The sequence below is a fragment of the Diadema setosum genome, chromosome 9 (assembly GCF_964275005.1).
Source record: "Diadema setosum chromosome 9, eeDiaSeto1, whole genome shotgun sequence".
NCBI lineage: Eukaryota > Metazoa > Echinodermata > Echinoidea > Diadematoida > Diadematidae > Diadema > Diadema setosum.
The window spans coordinates 15,634,999-15,650,242 of record NC_092693.1 but is presented as its reverse complement, the minus strand read 5'-3'; the positions used below and the strand labels follow the sequence as shown (position 1 = coordinate 15,650,242).

Here is a 15,244-nt window from a genome sequence, read left to right as displayed (position 1 = left end):
GACTTCGATGCCCCATAGCAACTGCTAAGCCAAAAATGAAAAGTAACTACACAATGTCCTTGCCACAAAAAAGGACTTAATCTTTGTATCACTGAGTCAAATCAAATTGCCCTGTGGCTTTAAATATTCTCTTGTACAATAAAACGAGAAACTGTATACATTACTAGTACATGACTGTGGATTTTGCTTGCATGTGTGCTTGCATGTGTTTTGTGTATTGTCACACATTGCCTCATAATTTCATTCGGATTTATATGCATTTCTTCCTTTAAAATCACGCTGTTGCGAAATAGAGTCATCAGCGCTACAATAACATATTTACAAAGCAAATCACGTCACTAAATGTCATTATGTCACTTTGTCCCTATTTTCTGAGACCATCTAAACACACATATATAAGGGTAATTCTTCTCTAAATTTCTTGCCTAACCGCTCACGACTTGTGTCCCTGTATCATACCATGGACCTACAACGAAGTAGGTCCATGATCGTACCAGGGACACTACTCACGACGTCCTCACGACGCCCTCTCTCGTTGGCGGCGTGAGCAGTATTAGCGTCTCCCTCAGTGCGTGAGAGCTCTGCTTTTCGTTTCGCAACACGAGTACATTTCATACAGAGAAGTCGGCCAAATTATGAGGCAACATAAACAGTACGGGAAAAAGGAGAAAGAGGGAAAGCTGCAGCCTATAGCAAACATGAAAGGTGAAGTTCTAATCACCCTCTCAATTCATCCCGGCAGTCACTCATGTTTCCGTCGACAAACACAGTCCTATTGACACTCCCACTTATCAGTACAAAGCATTTCCCACACAGACCAAGACACCGCCTCACGTGGCTTTGTCAATTCAATGTTCCCTAGATGTGTTCGGCAAGGAAAATGCTTATGGATTGTCATTTTTAAAGACCATTTTCCCGCGAGCTCCAGTTCATTGCATCTCAACATTTTTGTTGTTTGACCTACGCTTGGGATAAAAATGTATTACAAAGGGGAAACATGAGTCGGCTGAGTTCAAATGGCATTTTCCCCCTGTTTGTATTAAATGTGAAGTGTTATTCAAAAGAGGAAACGCTACGATTTTTTTTTTTTTTTTTTTTTGGTCAGGAATTCAAGTTAATCAGGACGAATCATTCTCTATTGGCAAAAACACACATGCTATTCTTTGACACATCATCACATACATTGCCTTCGAGGGTACGTGATGTTGACGTATACAATATTGTGGAGGAGCAAAATGAAATGCACGAGTTCGCTTCGATGTTAACATTGGTTAACGTGACATGGTAAACCTCATTACATGTTGCTCAGTATGCTCAGCATGGGACTTAAGAATTTCTGCTAAATTCGGGTCGTCCTTCTAAAGTACGATGCCTCTACGTCTCTCGTGTTTTCAGCTTCTCCGAAAAATGTCGGGAATGATGCAGATGCCAAATGCAATCACCAGTATGTTTTTGAGGGAAAATCAACTTTATATCCGCAGCACCTATCATACATTATGATCGCTTTAATCTTGATGGACTTCTTTTTAGCAAGGAACTCGGAAGTTTCTCATCATTATTGTCACGAAGTGCAGAATAATGTTTGGCTTATCACCATTCAGAGCAAAGGTCATTTATCTTCAAAACTTAGCTTTTATAACATTGATATAATGACATATCGATGCTTTATACCGTACGGTACGAATACTTATCACTCACAAGTACAGGTTAGCCGTATACAATTGCGCAATGGAAGAAGATTACTTTCAAAGCGAGATTTCTCCGTCGGATAAAGAGGGCGGATGTTGTTGAGGAGCGCCGCAAAGTGTCAGTATTGAATATCTACAGCCCATCAAAATCTGAAGCGATCAATAAGGTTTATTCAAAAAGAGGAATCGACTAAACTTTGCTAAAGAAATGATTCATTAAGCCAAAAATATCCGCGCATGGTTTCATGACAATGCGCGATTAAGGCGCCTGTTGATGAAGACGCTATAGACTAACAAGCAGATATGGGCATGAGGAACTGATTTGATCCACTATACATGAAAAAAAAAAGTGCTGCGAAAGAATCCAATAATGCCAGTCCTAAAGAGATTTCCTCATCTAAACCGTGACGTTGTTTGATTGATGTCTTCCTTCGTATATCAGCACTCTTTCAGCGTCTTTGAAGACAACTAATGAGAGGATTTATAGGATCTTTGTCTGGTAGCTTTTTAACGTCAACCGTTCGTCAAACGCATCTGCTAGCTCATATTACATAATCGAACTGAACTATGATCATGACAATTGATTTAATGATCAAACAGGCATGACTGATACCGCGACATCTCTGACCCTGACACTACTTCTTATAGTGTTTTAACATCTTTCATGTTCAAATTGTAAAGTACACACACAGTTTTTTTTTTTGTATAGCAATGACAACAATCAACAAGACCATCATTAGAAAAATCAAGAGTTTCTTTAAGACCTTAGGTATCTTCAAAGTAGCCGTGCATATCATTGAAGACGCGTATGCTACTGCGTTTGGTCTGCCAGCATGAGCTAACCGAGTCATGTGCTTTGGGTGTTAGATAAGCATCTTAAGATGATCATTATACATTTACAGGTTTTGAACCCGACAGGTAGTGAACTTTTGAAAACACACATTACTTACTTCGCCACTGCGTTTCGCAACTATCGAGGGCCCCGACAAAGGGGGCTTTACGAAACTTCTCTGATGGAGAGCGAAAGCGCCGCATCGGTCAATGCTTCTATATGGGCGCGCGTGATTTAAGTGCGTCGAATCCAAGCCTAGTCTCATAAATAATATCATAGTTTTTTTTTCCAGCAGTCTCATATGACCTGATGTCTCTACTACACAGAAGAAACACGTGACGGTGCCGCAAGAACGGACAGAAAGAGTAAAGTCATTGACCGTCACCATTCTGTCTTGTTGATTAATAGCGAGAAGAAACTTCATCTACACAGATAACACCAACGAACAGGCAGCTTTTATGGATTTACTAAAAGGTTTCGATTGAAGTTAGCAATTTCACCAAACTATGCTGTTTACCTTTAAGCCAAATTTACAATCCTAAGAGAGGAAAGCTGAAGTAGAAAATTCGGACTAGTTTCTGAAGTCATTAAGGCGCATGGCAATGATAAATCAAATTCCGTAATTTTTATTTTCTGTGAGAGGAGAATGGTAACAGGTGTGATGATATTAACCTCAGTGGCTCGATTATTTTTTTTTTCTACTTATTCTTCTACTTCTTCATTTTCCTCTTCTTCTTTTTCTAGATAACACATTACAGAGTGAAAGTGTCAGCACTGATATATAGGCCCAATGTTTAATGACAACCACCGTAGTTTAGATGATGATCAAATGGGCACTTACAATTCCATTCAATTCAATTCAATTCAATTCAATTCAATTCAATTCAATCATACTTTATTTTCATCAAACAAAAAGTGATACATAATAAAAAGTAGGGGGCCTATACATTTGTCAACTCATACTGTTGAGCAATTTGGAAAAAAAATACTTTAACGAGAGAGCAAAGCAATATCGGAAATAATATATCTCCATTATAGATGATATAGCAAAACGATTTCCTTTGACATTTCCATCTCTTAAGATCAGCTGAAGACAATAGCATGGAACACGAGGAGGAGGCAGGCTGACAGAGAGTCTTTAAGCATCACTCTTGGTTACGGATGCTGGTTACAACCGAATTTAATAGACTTCGAATCGCACCTGTTTGTGACGAAGGAGGCACATCAAACGAAGGAGATACTACAAGGCGAGCCTGCTTAGTTTATACCTCCTTGATCAAACCCTACTCAAACTGAGTCACGGTGCACTCTAAACCAAGCCGCCTACAAATTGTATTGTATTCCTACTATTAATCAAATCAGTTTCGTTTCCAAAATTTTGTTTTTGAACCAAACAAAAACAAAACCAACAACAGAGCAATAAGATTTTGATTTTTTTTTTCTGAAAGGACTGCAATATACAAGCTACGTTTTTGTTTGTTTGTTGTTGTTGTTGCTGTTTTTTTTTTGCAATCCCTCCATTTTCAAGCGCCTATATACCTATTTGTCCATTGTTAAATTGTTATGATAAATCAATTTAATAATCTGGTTTAATTCAATTTTACTTTACAGATGTAAATTTATAAATCATTTTGTAGTCATGTAATCACGTTGTGGATATGATTACATTAAACTTTGTTGGAAATGAAATGAAAATTATGAAGAAAATAATCGAGACTACTGGACAAAAACGGAACGCGTTGGTTGCTGCTGTTGTTATGCAAGATCGAGGGCGCCGCAAAATGTGTTCAAAGACATTGTGCTTGTGGACAACTCCGAATAGTTTAATTAATATTGAGGCAGTTGCTTGGTTGTTGTTGTTGTTGTTGTTTTGGGTGTTTTTTTTTTTTTGGGGGGGGTTCAAAGTTTATTTCATTTTTCGACAAAATATACATATATTTCACCTCCTTTGATAACAGAGAATAAGGTAAAAAGAACATTGTAGAATGAAGAGACTATACGATAATTGAAGGAACCTTATAGTAATTATACATTGTAGTAAAAGTAAACAGAAGTGGTCGAAGTAAAGTACATATTGTATACCCTTGCCTAAAGTGCGAAAAATGGAGGGACCCACTAAAAAGACAGAGCTTGTAGAATTTGGGCCCCTCTGGAAGAGGATTACATTTGGTTACGTGTTGTGCATTAGTAAAATTTCCAAATACAACACAAACAGTACATTTACCATACAGGTGCACATCATTCCGACACATCCCTGGATAAGCAAAAAAATAAAAAATAATAAAAAATGTATTGATGCGCAGAAGAGCGACTTGTGCAGTGGGGGAGCAATATGCGATGCAGCAGAACCTCACCCAAGTTAGCATCGCAGCACGCAACGATACGATACTTGTTATACTCCTACATAACACCATGCATCCCAATCACGGGGACACACATGTTCATGCACATTGAAAAATCACATAGGGAGATAGATCGAAACATTAACATCCACGTTTTGAGCTGTAGAGTATACTGATCGATACGGCATCGGCCGATAGTCGTGTATTATGTCAACATTTGCTAAGCTCCAGGCCAGAAATACAAAGTGCACATTACATTAGTGCATGTTTGATAACGATTCGCGCCTATTAAGTCTGAGGTTCCCACTGCATGTGTGTTACAGAGATTTGGGGAAAAAAGAGAATTCTTGTCACATGCGAATGAGTCATTGTATGTATTAATATTCAAAGAGTGAAACTACACTCAAAATTGCCCGCATGTCCTTTTTTTTACAGATAATATGTGTAGAAAGAAAAAGATTTAGTCACTAGATTTTCTCACCTTTGCATGTGAAATGAGCCGACGAGCAACACTTTTGAATGAGTAAGAAGAGATTAATTATTCCAACTTGATCGCTATCCAGGAAAATGATTACGACGGTGGTTTAACATTGTCCTCTGCGAAGGTATGAACAAATTGACACTTCTGTACCGATTCAAAGTTTCTCTGATGCAACAGGTTGGGCATGAGTGCCAGAATCATAAAGATGAAGAAGTGCCAGTAATCCCATCTTGGCCGTACGCGAAAAATGATAGCCGCATGGCGTGTGCGAATTTTAATCCGTCACTACTGATTTCGTGACTTGTGCGGACTCCGTGTCGGCAATGAAGTGCGAAGTTGGCTACAAGTTATAGGCCTATCCCAGAGAAGCAGACGATATGCAGTAGCCGTCCGCCACGGTCCAATGGTCTGCGTTGGATGCGGGCACACGGTAGCGCACAAACGAGCTGCGAAAAAAGAAGAGCACTGAAAAGGAGCAAACCTTCGGGAATACAAAAAAGCGCCACTGAAGGAAAGAAAGAGAGAGGGGAGAGAAAAAACTCGTGGACAACTTCACGCCCAATGTTGGGATTCAACACGAGCTGAGATTAGCACCCGCTGTATGATTTGGAAACATACATACGACGGAGGTCAGCCTGCAAAGATATGAGCCCGAATGTATTGACGTGTGTCTGGGACTCTGCGCAACCTATTTCCTCGCTGAATCGAAAGTAAACACTGACACAAAGAGCAGTAAAGGCGCTTACCTCAACAGCGCTGGTACACTACGAGGTTGTCTGCTGTCTTTTTTTAGATCTACACACCCAGAGTGTGTGCACTTGAAGTCGGGAAGATTTACACTTATATTTCTTTCTTCTCTTATTTTGTCTGACACTTTTGGACCATGAACCCATATTACCTGCACACAAGGCGAACAGCCCGAGGGGTAGCTTATCAGTCTGTTCAGGCGCTGTGCTTGTATAGCCAAACGGAGGGCAAATGCATATTTTAGTACACGGCGGCCCGCTGAGCGAAGGGGAAATACCCAAGTGGTTTAGAGACAGTCAGCCTACCCTGGGTAGCGACCACTTTTTGACCAGGGAAGTGAAAAACCTTCCCTGCTTTGACTAAGCATCGGCAATCTCACAGCAAGTTAATAGCTTCGGCTACAATGAACAGTAGCAAGAAGACGAGCTCCTTATCATTATCAATATATCTATATATATACACATCAAATTCGAGGAGAGTTGTCAGAACGCACACCTGACTCCGATGGGAAAAAAGTTCCATCCCTTTTAACCATTCCCGTCAAAATATCACACACCTAGGCTATAGATATCTGCCATTCACTTTCTCTTCAGTCGTCTATTCAAAAGCACTGCCTTGACATGTCATTATTATTATTATTATTATTATTATTATTATTATTATTATTATTATTATTATTATTATTATTATTATTATTATTATCATCATCATCATCATTATCATTATTGTTATTATTATTGCACGCAGAAACTCTACGAACAGATACAAATTCAAACACAATACAACGTTGTCATTTCGCAAATATTGACTCAAATGTTCACTTCATTTGGCAATAATTGAGAAATAGCTGAAACAATAATGATATGATTTATATCTACGGAAAATCAAAGAATTTATAAGTTTTAGCGTCGTACAGTAATATGGTAAATACGTGTGTGCGTGTGTGTGTGTGTATGTGTGTGTGTGAGCGCGCGCGCGTAATGTTGGCGTTGTGTGGGGATGTGTGTGTGCATGTGTGTATGTTGTCTCGCAAATGGCTTTGTTTGTTTTGTGTTTTTTCTCTTAGAGAAACAGTGAAATATGCCCCGTTTTGTGTTTTAAGAAAATGATCTATTATGTTCCCGTTTGTGCGAGAATGTGTGTTTAAAAAAAAAAAGCGGATTTCGTTTCCTTGGTGTAGAGAGTTACAATGTAAAATTTGATATTAGTTTGCACAATGGTGGTGATACTGCATTTTGTCTTTATGTAGTGTAAGATTGACGTTGTTGTTACAATGTTTGTGTAAAAGCAGTTTGTCTTTGTATGATGTTTTGTTTTGTTTCTGTGACTGAACATTTCTGTTTCTTGATATGAAATGGTATGAAATTCGAATAAAGAATTATCAAAAAAAAAAAGTGAGTCGAACGAAACTATAGAGGGCTCTCTTTCACACCGATCACCTTTAGTACACAATATGCGATCAAAAATTACAAATCTATAATTGTATATCAAGTTAATATGTCGATTTGCACTTTTCGACTGATGACTCATGACGGCTACCATGGCAGCCCTCCATTTCCTCATGTTTCACAGAGTGTTACTTTTCCCGAAAAAAAAAGAGCCAAGAAATTGATTATTCTCTTTCTCAAACGTGATTTTCTCTCCGCTGCTTAGTATCCAACAGTAGAACGAAAGCTCTCAAAAAAAGTGAAACGATTGCCTATCGCTCATCTAGACAATGCGTGTAACGCAGACAAAAAGAAACAACAAACAAACAAACCACAAAACTATCGAGTATTTACGACAATCACGATTCAGTAAGTTTTATTTAGGTTACTTCGAATGGTCAGTAAAGTTCGGGGAGATTAGTTTTAGCTCGCCCTTGTGAGCCGGATTCGCTTCGGCTATGTGACAAAAATTTAATGATGTCATCAAGTTTCATGAAAAAAAAAAGAGCGTAGTAGTTCTGGTCTCACATGAAAATTCTCCCCCTCAGTGCATGTGAATGGACTATTCAGTCCATTCTCGGAACACGTTTTTGTTGGAATACAGTGGATTATTTGTTCATAGGGCATGTCCTGGACGGGTAGCCAGTTGGTCCATAGTGGACAGAAGGAATTTCTGTTTGAAATCAGTTCTGGAATCTTTCCTGATCGACGACAATATCACTAACACTTCATTTCTGCCTCTCTTGAGAAAATATTGACTTAGCTCTATTTCCATGGCCAGTCCCCGTGTCATAAGCACCCAGTTGAAAAACAAAACAAACAAACTTTTGACTAATAAGGACAAAGGTTAAGAGCTAAAGGTTCGAAAGATGGAATAATGATACAAATACACATCTGTTCTTTGTTATTATATACAGCTTTCGTAAACCTGCAACTTTACCATGCGAACGTCTTCAAATCAATGTGAGTGCTTTGTTTTGTTTGTTTGTTTGTTTGTTTGTTTGTTTGTGTGTGTGTGTGTGTGCGTGTGTGTGTGTGTTGAGGGTATCGTCCTTTAATCACCTCTCTATATAACAAACCAGTTCTGCTCCCGTTAATTCTTGCTTGTCACACTTCTTGACATTTAAGATCCACTCGTAACGCGATATATGGAGTCAAGTACCTTATTTACCAGAAAACGTGCTAAGTTCGAACCCGCTCTTTTGGGGACTTTATCAACATAGGACAATACCTTGTCATGTGGGAGAGAAGGGAGACAAGGCCAGAAAGTGAAAGTTTTGCCGTATCCGGGAGGGAAAATATTTTCAATGGCGAGAATAGGTGCTGGGTGTACTTCATTTCAAATAGCGAGGTTATACGACACCGGTTGCTCCATACAATCACATCAAAGTCAGGCGTATAGTTTAGTCCCCCTCTGATCTCAAGTACTCCGGCGAGACATCCTCGCTTCTTATCATGCACATAATTTCACACTTTCATTTTGAAATCGTTTCAACTTGAACATTTTTTTATGTATAATCTGTCCGGGGGTGTTTCACAAAGATTTTAAGTCGATCTTGAATTTTAAGATCAACTGAAAAATCATGGTAGGCTGTGTGTGACTTTGATAATATTCCAACTTTCATATAAGAATGAAAATTTTGGAGACTTTTTCATACAGGTATCAAAACTGATTAATTAACAAAATGAAGCAAAGGACAAAGCATTCTTTTTCTGTAAAGTTTGATAACAATAATTATTTAATGTGGAATTTGAAAATATTAAGTAAAACTGTAAAGGGAAATCAGCGGCATACCATAATTCTAAGCCGATCTTAACTTTTAAGTTCGACGTAAATTCTTCGTGAAACACTCCCAGGAACAAACATCGGGGTGTCAGATGAAATTCATGAAGTCATAACGAGGCTTCTTGATGAGTGAAGAGTCATGTTTTACACACGCACAGGACTTTAAAATGATATCGTTAGTTCTTATGTCACTACTTGTACCGTATTATAGTCACTGAGTGAAACCATGTCATTCGTTGAAAACAATGTGTTACAGAGTAATAGCAATGCATCATAGCTATAAATCCACGCACATTATAGGAACAACAACAATAATAATAATAATAATAATAATAATAATAATAATAATAATAATAATAATAATAATAACTGCATTTATATGGCGCTTCATACTGACGTTTCTAAGCGCACTTTTGCTACTCATACAAATAGACTAGAAAACACAATAGCATTAACAAAATCAGCATTAACAGTAACAAAAGAAGAAGAAAGAAAAGAAAAGAAAAGAAAAATATATGTGATGCAATGGTACAATAATATTGACAACTGTGTGCGCCTCCAGAAAAAAAAAATTACAACTGATTAAACAGGTGAGTTTTGAGAAGAATTTTAAATGATTCGACAGATGAGGCATTCTGAATATAAAGAGGGAGTTTATTCCAAAGAGTGGGAGCAATGGAAGAGAAGGCTCGGTCACCATAACGGGTTTTTGTACGTGGGCCATGAAGTAATTGGAGAGAGGAAGATGAAGGGAGGGGTCTGGCAGAAGAGGAGGAGCGGAGAGAGACTAGGTTTTGAAGATATATGGGTGCAAGATTACGTGTGATTTTGTACGTCAGAACATGGAGCTACTAACAGAGACTAGCTCCATGGTCAGAAGAAGGATCTTGAAAGTAATACGGGAATGGACTGGAAGCCAATGGAGTGAGCGGAGAACAGGAGATATATGGTCATGTCTCCTATACTAAGGGAGACTAATCTAGCGGCTGAATTTTGGATACGTTGGAGAGGGGATATCATTAACGGTTCTGCGTAATTATTCAAATTCATGAAATTACTATATCACTGATCAATTCAGTGCTTATTTACGTCGATGTAGGGCAATTTGTCAATCAGTTGCACAAAGCAAAAAAAAAACAAAAACAAAACAAAAACAAAAGCACAGATATAGGCCTAATTCAAATTCATACGATAGACCTATAGAAAACATACACTTTTATAACGTTCCTCGATTATTAAGTAAAACAATTACAACACAAACACATAACCGTATTATAACATGCAAACAAACAATCAACATCAAACGGTCTAATTGCTGGTAAGTGTATCAACGCCAGCACATTATCGATTCCGCCTTTTAAGTGGCAGTCATTTCAGTTTAGCCTCAATCAATAACGGCCAATTGTTCATAGAATGATCCAGTTAATACGGCTACCGACCCTCCGCTTACCAACACCCCACCCCTCGACCTTTTATAGGTCACATCCAATTGAGACTTCCACACAGTCGACATATACCGGCAACGAATCGTCATAAAATACAAGGACTGTGGGTTCAGTGATGAGATGCGCCCGCTCATTTTGTCTGTTAATTAGGGCCGTTGGCATTTCTTTCGAAAAATAGGAAGCGCTAGATTATCTCTTCTTGAGATTCACAAAGTCGTTGATGGCGCCTTGAAGGAGCATGCAACAGTCCCTCCCTCCCTCCTAACAACAAAAAAGAAAGAAAAAAAAAAACACCCTTGGAAGTTGTTATGATGCAGGAGAGAGGTGAAACATTGCTCCTGTAATTTCAAAGGGCAATTCGAGTCCTGTTTAGCCATCTTTCTTAGCCGTGCTGTTATATGACAACAAGGGAGTTTCCCCAAATCATGCTTCAATCATAAGACCACAATCAGCTGACAATGTTATGAGACGCCGACTGGGGGAGATGTTCGCCTTGACAGAGGATAGATTAATCATGAGATGGTCCTGTCATTTCTAAATTGACTTGTTATGTATAATCTTTTTAATAATAATAATAATAATAATAATAATAATAATAATAATAATAATAATAATAATAATAATAATAACAATAATAATAATAATAATAATAATGATGATGATAATAATAATACATTACATTATTTGTAATGCGCTTAATACAGTGTTTCTAAGCGCACAGGGAAGAGACGAAAGGAAAGATGAAAAATTTTAATGTTTGCACCCTTCTCATATCTTGCTAATATCGGTCACCATGATGAGCAAAATACGTGAACGTACATTGCAAGTCAATATGAAGCATGAACCACGCAGTTTTAGCATTAGCAGAAACATCTCCATTCAAAGGGAGCAAAGACTACTTACTTGGGACTACAGAGTTGATGGACAGACAAGATGAAGTCTTATGGACAGTGAGGCAGCAAATTAGGTTCGTCACCTCAACATTTCCAAATAAAGGGTTAGTTTCACTCGACGTGGACTTAATGATTCACGATAATAGGGCAAGAAACTTTTGCAATCGAAGGAGAGTTATTTCCTCCTTTTGTGGCGTGCATGGAACACGAGGCACTCCATTTACTGTGACTGAGGGGTATTGATCGAATTCCTTTCTCTCTCAGATTTTTTTTTCAATACATGACCTTGAGGACTCTTCAATACCTCTATAGAGATTAGAAAGGAAAACCAGACTAAAGCAATCTCCTCTTTTTTCTCTCTTGCTCCCCCTCCCTTAGCCCGTCAGAATCACCAAGAATCGAGATCCACAATCCACGCCTGGGAGGGAGCTGTTGTGTGGTCATGATATTGTGACGACATCACCCGAAGCGTCTTCATTATTTATTCCGTCAGTCGCTCATGTTTGCCGTTGTCTTTAAAGAGGACACACAGAATGTTACCCCCAAAAGTTTGGTCTCAACACTCTTTACACCCATTCGAGAGGGAACGAAGAAAAGACGGTGTTTGTGTACCCGTGCTAAATAACATTGTAGACTCACTCGTCTTAAAGGGATAGTATAGTTTTGGTTGAGATGGGGGCTTTAGGTTTCCTTTTTTTTTTTTTTTTTTTTTTGGTGAGATAGTGAGAAACCTCATTTGAAATTGGAAAGAGCATATCCACAATTCTAAGACGAATTCAAAGTTCATTAGATGAAATTTGGTTTTGAAATTGGTGATACATCCAAAACAACGCAATTCTAAGAAAAGATGAGATTTACCATTTATTAGGATTGCTGTGTTTGACCCTGTTTTTGGATATCTCAGCCATTTCAAAACCAATTTTCATAAAAGAAACTTCTGATTGCTCTTAGAACTGTATGCTCTTTAATGTTTTGTATATAAGTTGTTTTGTAATCATCTTGCAAAAAGTTAAAAGTTGAATCCCCATCTCAACCAAAACTCTACGATCTCTTTAAGAACCACCCGCCTCACTATGTTCCGAAGACAGAGTTGCTGTGGGTCCTCTTGTCGCGGCCACTCTTTGTTTGTATACATTAGTTGGCATCTCTTTAAGAACCACCCGCCTCACTATGTTCCGAAGACAGAGTTGCTGTGGGTCCTCTTGTCGCGGCCACTCTTTGTTTGTATACATTAGTTGGCAGAATGTAGCTAATTGTTTATAGCATGAGTTATACAGCTGCGTATGATTGCAAAGGGTATATTATAGCCCTTGATGTGAGAACGCGAGGAGAAAACATCAAGTAATTATGACACACAACGCGTGTAATGCATGTTTAGAAAAACCGGTATCACACTAGCTTTGTCCTCTAAATAATTTGTTCATGTGTTATATCCCTTGATGGTCGTGATTGTGCTTCAAACATACTACCATTAAAGACAAAATTACTCGCGGATAGTGATACAAAAAGCCATTTTCACTCTGGCTAAGACATGATGGGGAATGTTACAAAAGATAGCTTCATCCATCCAATTGAATATAGCATATAGCAGCTATAGATTGGGAAAGGATCACGCTTTCAATGAATTCATCCGATGTACATCCAGACAAAACTGATCAGGCCAGAGGCGGGCGTGCTCTCTTGAATGGTTTCCACATTGTGTCGCCTGCAGATTTGGCCAGCAAGGAAGGGGGTACATATCGCAGATAGGCGTTCCCACAATGTACCCAATTACATTTTCGATGGGTTTCTCGCCAACTTTAATAACCATCCGGAGAACATGGTATTATCCCTAGCTTTCCTCCATGCATTGTTGGAAAGGGGCATGGGGAAAGGTGGGGGGGGGGGGGCTGGCGGGGGAATAGCGAGCCTCGATATTCATCCGTTGTCCCTCCTCGCAAATTGGCAACAATCCAGCAGTCTCTTCTTCCGTCCATGTTACAATCTGCGCCACGTTTTTCCATCATGCACGTTTCACGAGGTGTGCTTTCCCGTAGGGATGTGATTCATCTTGCAGAGATGGGTAGAAAGTTTGATATGTATTTAAAAAACACCAACAACAAAGCACACACACACACATACACACACACACACAAACCAACTTAGTACAAATCATGCAATATTGTTGATTTTCGTTCTCTCAAAAGCCCTGTTCTATAAAGAAACCGTTCACGATGATAAATAGCGTCTTCGAACAGAACAAGCATCAGAACCAGTCCTACATAAAGAAAATCTCGTGTAGAAAATGTGAGTAGTAGATGTAGCGAGAAAGCAAAGACAAAACAAAACAAAATAGAATAAAACAAAGGCGAACAATAATAATATACAAATTGCGCTTTGTCGACTACGAGAAAGAAGCACGTAAGTTCAAAAACATGAAGATTCTGACTTGCTGACTGTTCAGCATGTACTGGAGTTTATATATTTCATCTTCATGTACGTACAGGACCTAAGCAAAAGAAATAAAAGAAACTAAACATACAAAGAACAGTATCAGTATAAAGTGACCCAAAACATGAAACTGACGGGGGTGGGGGTGGGAAGAGAGACCTGGGAGGCGAGCGGGGGGGGGGGGGGGTGAAATTGCATGATTGCTACAGCAGGGTGAAAAGGTTAATATTTCCGGAGTACAAAACGTGTGACGTTTTTCACGTCTTGTTTAGAAGGCAACTCGAGTAGACAGAACTCTTCTTCTCTCGACGGCACACAATGAACATTCTTCAAGTGTATCACTCTTTACACGTGTGACAGGTGGTAATTATTGATTGACCGGAGTAACTGATGTGCAATGTGTTGCAATTATAATAATAACAATAACTCAAAACTCCCTAGTGGTCGCAAACAGACGTAAGTAGGTTCTGTATAGAGCATGAAATGGCGACACGCCATCTTGATATCTCAAGGTTAAATCTTTGTCCATAAAGCCAACATTATTACGATATAGGACAAGAATAGGTTGGAATCACAAAAGTTAGAATAATTGCTCCACGGCGAGGGATACAGATGATAAGCTAAAAATAACAACATGAGTATATGTACGTGGGACCATTTACATTCCGACGGGAAAAAAAATACAGACGTCATCAATTCCATTGTGACTTCTTCTTCACTGTTAAAACAATCTTCTTCTTTTTTTTTTTAATTCTTAACTTACCTACGTTACAAACATGTATGCAGAGGTCCTTTACATGATAATTATGATGATGAAGGTAGTATAAAATAAGGTTTCACCAGTTTCCTGATGGTTCTCTATAAACTGTCCTATAACTGTGCATGTATACATCGTTGAATATACAATGTTCGACATCTTTCATTTGAACCACAAGATGATCTAAAGTCAATAAGAAATAATAACAACACTCCCGACACCACTTCCATCCTCCCATTTTTATTCTTATTGACATTTATATCATCAAAAAGAGTATCAACAACAACATTATTTCGATGGATTTTCCCCATAGTAAGAGAAGGAGTTATAAACATGATACTATATCTGACTGCGTTGTGTTGACGTCAATTTCCTTCTACTGTCAGTACCCAGCATATTTATTGTCTATATATGGG

The 15,244-nt window shown here is 38.6% G+C and overlaps 1 protein-coding gene across 1 annotated transcript in view; it reads right to left on the bottom strand.

Moving 5' to 3' along the window:
* The window catches only part of LOC140233433 (uncharacterized), a 44,209-nt gene extending 38,774 nt beyond the window's left edge, over positions 1–5,435 (bottom strand). The window contains exon 1 of the mRNA XM_072313543.1: positions 5,344–5,435. Coding sequence (XP_072169644.1) covers positions 5,344–5,351 — 8 coding nt within the window. The 5' untranslated portion in view covers positions 5,352–5,435. The remainder of the gene's footprint in view (positions 1–5,343) is intronic.
* Positions 5,436–15,244: the final 9,809 nt, after the last annotated feature.